The sequence below is a fragment of the Pezoporus flaviventris genome, unplaced genomic scaffold, assembly GCF_033815535.1.
Source record: "Pezoporus flaviventris isolate CSIRO_AGI_PZ_B2104156 unplaced genomic scaffold, CSIRO_AGI_Pfla_v1 ptg000005l, whole genome shotgun sequence".
NCBI lineage: Eukaryota > Metazoa > Chordata > Aves > Psittaciformes > Psittacidae > Pezoporus > Pezoporus flaviventris.
This window is the reverse complement of record NW_026892553.1, coordinates 19,427,304-19,438,413: the sequence shown is the minus strand read 5'-3', so window position 1 is coordinate 19,438,413 and position 11,110 is coordinate 19,427,304. Positions and strand designations below refer to the sequence as shown.

Sequence of the window (11,110 nt, the reverse complement as noted above, 5' to 3'; positions counted from 1 at the left end):
GCTGGCCACAGCCTTGCAGAGACTGAAGGAGGCTGAGAAGGCAGTAGATGAGTGCGAGTGAGGAATGAAGGTTCCTGCAGTAATACTATTCTATGATTCTATGATTCTAATCCCAGGACTGTAGGAAGAAGTGTGGGAAACGAAGGAGCTTCCTTCTGCCAGATTCCCCCAAGGAGGCAGAAAGCCGGGGAAAATACAATCTCTCAGTAGAAAGAGAAACCCAAGCAGAGAGAGGTTCATGCTGCTGTGAGCAGGGTTAAACACATGCACTGTGTCCTATTAGAGACAGAGCAGGGAGAATGTGTCTGTGCTTCCAGGTAATGCAGGCTTCCAAAGTGTGAAGCACCAGATTGAGCATTCAGGGTCATATACATTCTATATACATGAATTGAGGTCCAGTTTGGAATTAACAGCACATGTAACCAGGTGTAAGCAGAATTATAAACCCTTGTTACTTTCAGGGGCTGCTTTCACCCATGGCACATGGTGGTGTCCTTAAGAGGTTTAAATATGGGTTGGGAATGTCTGTCATCTTTCCCTTCTAACCTCAATTATCCCCAGACCAACTGTTGGGAACATCTCATAGCTCAAGAGCCTCTGGTCCTCTGGATTCTCTCTTACACAGAGGGGTGTTAGTTCAGGTCCTCCATCCTGCTGTACAAAATGATTGAGTGACAGAATAAACCGAGCCTCAGATTTCATGTTGTCAGCTCTACTCCCTCTGATGGTTCTGAAAGCCTTGGGGAACGTAAGAGGCTGGGATCTATTCTGCTCACTGAACTTTGGTGCATCAACCAACCCTTAGTGCAATTAGAAGCAAGTAACTAGTTTCCTTCATCCTAAATGCCAGTTTCAGCTAAACACCTGATGTTTCATTCAGATGCCACCTTTGAGTATTCAACACTTGGTGGAAAGAAATCAGTTGCTGGTGTTTGTTGATGCCCTCCTTCTCCTGCAGAGGAAATCTAAACATTTTATGTAAGTACCTGACATTAAGCTGTCACAATCTGCTACACTCACTGAACTCTAGATTAAATATAATCCACAGTACTACGCCACTGTGGGTGGACAACATAATTGGGCATCCTCAAAGGTACCTAAATGTGTGAGCAACCTACACAGTGTGCCTGCATAAGCTATAGTATGGTTCATCATGACAAGAACTTCTCTTCTAAAAGCACTCTAAAAACAAATGGAACTGGAATGTTTAACCCATTCATCCTTTTTGGATCAGTGACTCCTTCTCCCACCTGGCCACAGCTTCAGTCTGCTGACCATCTCCCATCTGGTCTACCACCATTCGATACCGATGGCATAGTTGTGTTTGCAAGACTGGGAATGGGAGAGGGAAAATAAGACTTTTCACAGGGGAGTCTTTTTGAGTCAATGAAATCAACTTGATTTGGTGTGGCTGTGGCTGTGTGCAGCTGAAGATAAGGGATCTGTGTGATCTGAGCAGGGAACCTTCTCCACTTGAACTTCACAGCTGAGAACTGGCTGGGGGAAAATACCCTCCAGCCTGAGCCTGTGATCTTCATTTTCAAGGCATTAAGCTCAGTCCTTTGCTATCTTTTCCACTTGCACTATTTAGAGATTCGATCTTGGCTTTCTTAGTTTCAGGAGATTTAACTAAGTAGGTCCCATTCCTTGTACCTTATTTATTAAAGATAATCAGGAGCTCATCATAGGGCAGAGTTCAAGAGTTGACAAATTTAAATATAAGAAACCACATAGTACTAACATGGTTGATCGAGGCAGCATCAGGAAAAGTTGGTTCTCTCCTAGATGATCTGAATCATTTGTCGTACCATCCAAAGCCAGTAACTACATGGATTACTGCAAGATAACAGGCTTCTGTATGGCACCTATAAACCTGTTCAAACTCCAGCATGAGTTGTGGTTTCGATGGCAATGGGATTATTTCAAGGGACAAACCTAATCTTTAATGTAAGAGTTAGCAGGGGTACGGCCATAAATATCAACCTTATATTGCCTTTTGGAAGGTTACTGCATGTCTGTGATAAATGGATTAAACAGAGTACAGACAAGCACAGGCTGTCTCTATGGCTTTTCCAGCAAACACTATATTCTGAGTTATCTGTCATTAAGATATACTGTAGAGCTTTGTGGTGAATTAGTCTATTCTATGCTTACCTGTACTGCTGAGAAAACTATTTCAGGTTTTCCTTTGATTTCCTTCTTAGAGTATACTGACAGATTTTAACAATCATTTGCAACCGATGCAAACCCTAATGCTGCAGTAACCACAAGTACTTGCCAGATACTTCCAAGAGAAACCATCCTTTCAGCTAAAATCTTTAAAGAAACTCCACTTTTCTCCTTTCCTCCTCCCTCTCTGCTCCACCAGCTGAAAAGCCAATAACAAAATTCTCCACCTCCTACACAGTTCAGAACAAGATCCGTGTGCATTTCTCCTAGGCATGTTTTGAAACCCAGAAGGGGATGAAAGTAGTTAATGTGCCATGGGAATCTTAATTTCAGCTGCAAATCTGTATCTTTCTCTTGCTGATATGCTGGAAGCTAAATGTTAATGTTGTGATTGATTTAAGTCCAGCCTGGGGAGAAGAAGCAGTTGAAGAGATGTCTCAACTATACTCGCCTTCAACTAATGAGACTTTGCGTGCGTCTACAGACGGTACAGAGCTGAAATCGATCATTGATAATGAAACCACAACCGAAGAATGGACCGAAGACTCCTTCCCAGGATTGGAAATACTGTGCACCATTTACATTACATACTCGGTGATCATTTCCGTGGGGCTCCTTGGAAATGCAATACTCATCAAAGTATTTTTCAAGATTAAATCCATGCAGACAGTTCCAAACATCTTCATCACCAGCCTGGCGTTTGGAGACCTCCTGCTTTTATTGACTTGTGTGCCTATAGATGCCACCCGGTACATTGTGGATACCTGGCTCTTCGGAAGGATTGGGTGCAAGCTGCTGTCTTTCATCCAGTTAACCTCAGTTGGAGTCTCAGTGTTTACCCTGACTGTTCTCAGTGCTGACAGGTGGGTCTGATGCAACTCATTTGCCAGGAGATACCTCTGGGGTGAAGCTAGAAACGAATAAAAGAGCAGAAGTGATCAGTTTGTGCATGTTTTAATTGTGATAGACCAAAAACAAACCCCAAATCAACCATTCTCCCATTTCATTTTAAAATGTGTCTTAGAAAACTCAGAGCAGTTCTTTTTAATGGAGTGAAGTGAGAAAGGCTCTTAAAAGTCTTCTGACCTTTTATTAGCTTGAAGTACAGTACTACGGGGTTCTTTTCCTCTATTGTACAGAATGGGGAAATGGCTTAATGCAGGGATAAGACAGTAGATTGGTGCTATCTAGTGGTGCACTAAAGTAGTCAGGGAAGATGAAAAATAAACCTAAAAACGACTGAGTGGAAATCCTTTGTCCTGTGCACTCAGCGAGGCTTTAAATCCTACAACATAAAAGATTGACATATGGGGATTGCAAGCCAAAGGAAAACACAGAACAGATTGGGGAACAAACAGATGACTCTCATGCCTTGATGGTTACTGCAGCACTACACAGTAATTTTCAGTTTGATGAGGGCTTAGTGTGATGTGACACATTTTGAGTATTGTCTCTTAAGGTTCTTTTACCTTTTCCAGAGATTCTTCAGCCCAGAGGTTCTGAAATTAAACTTAGGTGATGAGGAGAGCACTGTTAGATGGGATCAGCACTCCCATCTGACTGCTTTGCCATGCACTTCCTTCCTGAATGAACAAATCTAAGATGAGATTTCAGTTCAATCAGCATTAGCATGCCAAGGAGCAGAAAAACCTGAAATAAATATTAATATTAATAGAGAAAAAGACTTCCATCTTGTATGCCAGTAACTGGATTGTATCTAACAGCAAGTCCAGAGTTTAATCAATGCTACTGTTACTGTACTCCAGCACAGGAATGGCCACACTGCGTGAGACCAAGGGTCCATGTAGGCCAATACCAGCCTCCAGTGTGAGGACCACAAAAGACATATAGGAAGAGTAAAAATCACTGTCCAACACTACGCTTAAGCCCTAAGCCTTCACATCACCTCCTGAGCAAATGAGGTTTCTGTTTATTTAATAACTTCAGGGGATTTCTCTTGTAGATCCTTGTTCACCCTCTTCTTGTACTTGTTTAGCATTGATTTTCACTGCCTGTTGCATAAACAACTCCGTTCTTTTACTATGCTTTGGCTTCATTTGATGACCCTGACTCTTGTGCCAGAAGAGACAGCGATTATCCCTATCCATCTCTCCAGGCTATTCATGTTATATATCTATTCCACGCTTACTATGGGGGGGCTTGAGTTAAGGTTTGCAGAGCAGCACATGGTGTTTGAGGGTTGCATGGACCAGAGATACAGATAATTGCTTAATAGTCTCTTTTTCTCTTCATTTTTTTTTTCCATAATAATTCCTAACATTTTGCTTTCTTGCTGTTTCTTTAGGGTTTGGTGTGGGTTTTAAGTCCTGCTGAATATTAAGCTCATGTTTCCAATGAACTGTATATTATAGCTCCAAGGTCTTGGTCCTGTATGATGTCAGTTCAGATGCAATCATGGACTAGATGGCCTTTAAAGGTCTCTTTCAACCCTTCCAACCCCAACTATTCTATAATTCTATGATTTAGACAGTTAATTCTTCATGGTAGCTGTTATGTAAATACTCTATGCTGCGTTTTCACAGGGTAACTATATGATAAACTTAGTAAGAACATCAGTCGTGCCAGACTATCATGTTCCAGTATGCTAGAAGAGTTCCAAGTCAACAAAACCAGTATGTATTCGATAAAGAGCAATCCAGCTTCCAGTTTTCTATGTAAATTTGCCTAGAGGAGAAAAAGAGCAGATCCTCAGGTTGTGCAAAATGGTACAACTAAGCTGTCACATCCTCTGGATCCTTTTTCTCTTCTTTCTCCGTCATCAAGAGTCCCTGATACTCTGGGAGCAGGGTACAATTTCCTTTGTGGCAGTTAGTTCTTTTCCCACATCCCATTTTCACACAGATTTTCACACATCCATCGATTTACCCAGATTTTTCTCCTATGTCTGACTCAGTCCACATGCTGCAGAATCACAGCCATGAATCAACAGCAGTGTTAGCTCCTGTTTTATACATATGAATGAGTACTGGAGTATTGCTTGGAGTCAGATCACTGCACTCATCTGGGGTCTTAAAATCATGGGAGAAAGGAGGGGTCTACGTGCTTGGTTTCATGTACTGATAAAACAGTTAACCTATTTCATACCTTTACCAGTTGTACATGCTAATTCCCTCATTTACCTTTCTAGGCAGCACCATAAACATAGGAGAGATGACTGCCTTTACTGATCCTAATCCAAACTTAGAAGTCATCTTTACTTAGGAAGGCTTTAATGACAAGTCCTGCCAGCCAAGTCATTAAAATACATATTTAAAATTACCTCCTGTATTTCCATCTTAATTACAAAGAGCTGTTTTCATATCCAAGATGATTCTCCCACCCTCAGCTTAGCGAGAACAGGGATGGTTTATCCTCAGGTTCGCACTGTCGGTGCTTGCGTTACTCCTGTGTTCCTTCTGACCATGGTGTTGGTTGGTTTTAGGTACAGAGCCATCGTTAAGCCCTTGGAACTGCAGACTTCAGATGCGCTCCTGAAGACCTGCTGTAAAGCGGGCTGCGTTTGGATCGTCTCCATGATATTCGCTATCCCAGAGGCTGTCTTCTCCGACTTGTATTCTTTCAGCGACCCCAAGAAGAATGTAACTTTCGAGGCATGTGCCCCCTATCCTGTGACTGAGAAGATCCTGCAGGAAGCTCACTCCCTGGTTTGCTTCTTAGTGTTCTATATTATACCCTTAGCTGTCATTTCTGTCTACTATTTTCTAATCGCCAGAACTTTATATAAGAGCACCTCCAACATGCCAGCAGAAGAACACGGTCATGCCCGTAAGCAGGTAAGCTATGATCAAGCACTAAAGTGTGATTAAGTCTGAAGTCTTGAGTACCCAACCTTTACCTGATAATGGAAGTTCAATCCTCCATAAACTCAGCTCATATTAACAATCCAAACTCCACTATGCACATGCTCATGACTCATTAAGGTGTGAGTGTGTGTGCTCTCCTAGAGAGGGATGGAGTTTGTTTTGCTTTGTTACGGCCATATTAAACTCAGGAGTTCAAGTGTTGTATTGTAAACAGAGACCTCATCCATGTGAGCTGACACATTAACTATTATACGTAAATCCCAGTCTAGATGAGCTCAACATGTGATTTATAATGGAAAGGGAATGTGTGGAAATACCTTGTTAAATATATAGATTTATTTTTCTGTTGGTTTCTTGGGTTAGTTTTTGATTTTGGTGTTTTGGAGGTTTTTTCCATTTTGTGGTGGGTTCTTTTTTTTTTTGGTTCCTAATGGATTTAGCTTTTTAGGCCCCTTTGAAAATGAGCCCCAACTACATAAACCCATGGAACTAATTGCTATTAACACCAGATCTGCATCACTTTCTCCTAGATTGAATCCCGCAAGAGGGTTGCAAAAACAGTGCTGGTGCTTGTTGCTTTGTTTGCCTTCTGCTGGTTGCCCAACCACATCCTCTACCTATACCGCTCCTTCACATACCACGCTTCTGTCGATGCTTCCACCTTCCATCTGATAGCTACTATTTTTTCCCGTGCCTTGGCCTTCAGCAATTCCTGCATCAATCCTTTTGCTCTTTATTGGCTGAGTAAAAGTTTCAGGCAACACTTTAAAAAGCAAGTCTCATGCTGTAAGGCAAAGCTTCGTTCAAAGCCTCCCAGTGCTACCCACAACACACCGACCAGAGCCCCATCCATCACAGGCAGCACGTGTGGCTCAGAAATCAGTGTTACACTGCTAACAGATTACAGCATCACAAAAGAAGAGGAAAGTGTTTAGCCCATCTGGGATGAAAAAGGATAGAAACCAAGCTTTGAAATCAAGCCCCCACTACTGGGATCCGGGAAGGAGGTGCCTGGCTATGGCAGAGTTTTCATCAGGAGTTGGGGTTTTAAAATGTACAATAAAGAAATCAAACTGTGTGGGAGAAGAAGCTGCAACAGCTGAACATCCCAGCATAAGCTCAAAGGGATTGTTCATGTTCCCAAGCATGACCATGGATCCCTAGCTGGAATTCCTGGACTGGGCAGGACAGGAGTCAGCAGAGTTGGTGCAAGAACCATTTGTGAGAATGGTTTTGTCCTTGGTGACTTGTTCTTTGACTTGTGACTGAGAGCTCCCTCTGTCACGTACTTGCATCCACAGCAGGCAAGCAAACTCACCTATGGTCCTAACACCATCAAGCAAGAAGATTTCTGATTTCTTTTTGTTGTCCTGAATGTTAAAAATTGCTAAACTCATCAAAAGGCACACTAAAATGAAAGAAAGCTAAGGTTTGTAGTACAGTGTAGTGAAAGAAGAATAAGCATTATGGACCAGATCTACACCAGCCCTTGCTCTGACAGTGATTTACTTTGAATCTCTGGGTAAGAACTGACTGCTGTGTAAAGAGCTTCCCTTCTCAGCTCCTAAGGAAGTCAAGGGAACCAGCCAGTGACTATCTCTTGGAGAAAGCTATCATCTTTAACCATACTTGTAACAGTCTTTGCGATCTATGGGTAAAGCATCTCAGCAGTGCAGCACTCCTCATTGTTCCAGTGATTTAACATCAAGAAACTGAGGTGGATCTGTATTAAAGTTCTATTTGGATTTACAGTGCACTTCTGAAGCGAGCTGCTCAAACATCCCCTCCCGCCTTACTTTGCTCTGTCTCCCAGAGTCATCTTGAGTGTACAACCTGGATCTCTCTCAGATGAAACTGTGTGTCCAGGCCACAGAACCAGACAAGAGTGAGTTTGAGGTAAAGCCCCCCAAAAGCGTACAGTGTGTGGGGATCAGACTAACCCTTTACCTCCACAGATCCACTCCTGCTGTAGTGTACGTGGTCATATCTAAGTGATCTGCATATTTTCAAGCATGCTGGGAGAGTTTGGTTTTTCTATTGTACTGATTTTCTACTCTTCAAGTTGTTCAAGCAGGTTCCCTTTGTAATATTCAGACAGACTGCCTTTATGAGGTAGGCCTTCTAATCTCAAATCCACTCATTTTATGCCTCTGCACGCAGAGGCAAGTCAGTGACGGCCTATCATGGGCAGCCTGTGCATCCCTAGAAGGCTCAGCAGGGCTGTTGGCACGGACTCTCTTCCCATCAGGAAATACAGGAGGCAAATCTTCCTACCTCCCATTATAAATATGTTGAATAACACTTATCTTTATGGATTTTGTGTACCCTGAACCTGAATTTTGCTCTGTGAGAGTTGGTGGTAGAAAAACCCAATAGATTTGCTGTTGCTTAAACTAAGGGACTTCTATCTCAAACCAAGATATTTGTGCATTAAGGTACAGAAGAGGGTTGCAACATAGGAATTAAACAAAATAGTGCTGGAAGTTAGAGAATTTCTCAATTCCAGGAATTTCTAAGCCCTCCAGCTGCACAGAACCCCTAGCAACACACAGCTGGAAATCCATCCATCCATGCCCCAGTATTTGAATTCATTGCAGGAGGAGAAAACATATTTGCAGTCTGTTGACTGCCCTCATCAGAATAATAAGCCCAAACTATAAATCCCAAAGGAATTCAACCTCTGTCATTGTCTTAAATGAGTTTCATGACAGTCCTCTTTAATCTCATCAGTCCTGGCCTCATTTTACTATACTTCTCATGTTACAAGCTGCGAGGCCATAAGCCCTAATTTTCAAATGGATTCTCCATTTCATTGCACCAGTTTTACACTAGATAAGACCACTGAAATGGAACTATAACAGCACAGAAATACCATTTATAGTAAAACAGACTCAGGATACCTTCGTTTACTTTCTTTGTCTTAATAGAACACAGTCTCCAGTAGTGAGCTGTGTACAAACACAACAAATATAAGGCACTGATATCTTCCCTTTCTCTTTTTGTCTTAATGGGGCTGCAGGGTGAGACTTGAAATAAGGAAACAAGCCTAAACACTTCTTAATCTCCTTTTATCTTCCTGGGTCTTACTATAGGAAATTCTAAACAAAAGACTAAGTCAACCAACACTACAGTTCTATTATTCTAGCTTCTTACAGCCTTTGGAAAACAAACCTGCCATGTGTTACTGGACTTCACAATTTAGCTCCATTGGAGACCAAATTTCCAACTGTAAAATCCTTGACTACACCTCATAGGAGCTTTTAAACCCCCCAGTTTCCTAAATCTCCATTTGCCTTGCTTTGCATGCAGCTACATTTTGCTTGTCCTCTAACTGGATAGCCTATCTATTGATCTATTGCTAATAGATCCTGTTACAAACCTGATGTTTCTGCTAGATGCTGCACATGTTTCGGTTAAAGACTGGCAATATTTCAGCCAGAAGTTAACTAACTCTGCTGTATACTTTAGGCTTTCATAGTTCTGTACATTGGAATCTCCATGTACTGGAGTGATATTCTGCTTAACACTTATTTTTAGCTAAACAATCTGATATTATTTATTCCATCTATTGCCCCAATATAATATCCATAAAATCTTTCCACATTACCATAACTGGATTTAGGGGAAAAGAGCTGTTTCCTCTGCAATCTTTCTCAGGGTTCCAAAACCCAATTCTTTTACCCTTAGGTAATACAAGCGTAATTCCATAAGAGCATATGGGATTAATATAAATTTACAGAAATATTGGCTGTTATTTAGCAAAGAACTGGCATGAATAATTAGTGGTTTACTATTTATATCCTATTTATATCAAGGTAGAAAAAAGGCACAAACTACTGAAAGCCAAGACTCCATCAAAGGTCTCATTCCTGTGGAGTCCTTAAGAGTGAGTAAATATGATTTCTAGGATATACCTTTTTTATAGTTTCTCTTGTGAATGAGACAAGCCCATTAACAGTTTGTGTTAATGTAACATTTACAACTGACATTCACCTTAGCAGCAGCTTTAGTATCAGTACTTTAATTTGTGCTGTCACTATTAAAGCTCACTCAGGAAGTACTGCTTCATTTCACACAGTTCAATGTGGCTTTCTGCTGACACTCTCATGTGCTTCTGCTATGAATACAAACCTCAAGAATAAGCTAACGTTACACACAGCTACAGCACTTTATTATTTCAATTAGTGTTACTTATAATTAAGTCTCTAATCAGCATCAGGTCATGGGTTCTGCCACAGATGGTCTCCTCAGTGCAAGGTGAACCATTCTGTGGGATTTCCTTTGTCAGCATAGGGAAGGCTATTGAATTTTTAGCACATCTGGCTCTAGTGCTGTCATTTTTCACACTGTGAAGACTCCTCTTCACTCTCACTGCTTTGTATAACAGCTACAGGCTCCAGCCCCATGGAAACCCAACAGAAGAGTTACAAAGAGTAGAAACCTCTCTGTACTTAATCACTGGTTACTGCCTCCTTGGTTTAACATAACAAGGCAATGCAAGAAAAGAGTGCTAACTCTTTACCTAATTAAATATTAGCTAGTGAATTGCTGGTTCCCCTCTGGTAGCAAAACACCACTTTAGGAAAAGCAGGATTGTTATTTGTAGTAGAAGGTACCTATATCAGCTCTGATACACCTCTTGTCACAGAGGAGAGTCAGACACAGAAATAAGTTATCCTGCTAACGTTTCCTTTTAATATTCACTTTCAGACATTGTCAGGATTTAAACACCATTTCTTGACAGCTTAGCCTGATGTGAGCTGTGTAACACTCGAGCTCTTCACACCATCCCCACAACACACAGCTTGCAGCAGCAATGCTTGTGCAGCCACGAATTACTCCACGTCAAGGATGTGATTGAAAGGAAAGCTGTACTTACCAACAAAAATGATGAGTTTCCAGACGAATCAGCTCCCTGAGCTGGGTCACTGAAGAGGAAGAAAACAGATGGTGGTGACATGGTAAGAAGCTCTGCTGCAGTAGCTGCCGCCACGCATGCTGTTATCTGTGGAAGGTGTGAGGGAATCTGAGGTAGTTTGTCCTCATAGCTACACTGAAGTGTGCAGATCAGATTTACCACCCACTAACCCTGCTGCACACAAGCATGCTCCCACTTC

General features: G+C 41.7%; 1 protein-coding gene and 1 long non-coding RNA gene across 2 annotated transcripts in view; one reads left to right on the top strand and one right to left on the bottom strand.

Annotated features, from left to right (window-relative positions):
• The window catches only part of LOC133265562 (uncharacterized), a 377,264-nt gene that overhangs the window by 34,687 nt on the left and 331,467 nt on the right, over window positions 1-11,110 (bottom strand). The gene's annotated exons all lie outside the window — the stretch shown is intronic.
• On the top strand, window positions 237-7,744 carry BRS3 (bombesin receptor subtype 3). Its single transcript, XM_061446193.1, has 3 exons — window positions 237-3,032; window positions 5,612-5,963; window positions 6,524-7,744. Exons 1-3 carry the CDS (start codon window positions 2,602-2,604, stop codon window positions 6,926-6,928), a joined length of 1,188 nt encoding a protein of 395 aa, XP_061302177.1. The 5' UTR covers window positions 237-2,601; the 3' UTR covers window positions 6,929-7,744.

What these genes read in the sequence shown, in the direction of transcription:
- BRS3 (XM_061446193.1), top strand. Translation starts at nt 2,602, where the DNA reads ATGTCTCAACTATACTCGCCTTCAACTAATGAGACTTTGCGTGCGTCT. An exon ending in ACTGTTCTCAGTGCTGACAG is followed by an intron (nt 3,033 to 5,611) that starts GTGGGTCTGATG and finishes GGTTGGTTTTAG; the next exon opens with GTACAGAGCCATCGTTAAGC. An exon ending in ACGGTCATGCCCGTAAGCAG is followed by an intron (nt 5,964 to 6,523) that starts GTAAGCTATGAT and finishes ACTTTCTCCTAG; the next exon opens with ATTGAATCCCGCAAGAGGGT.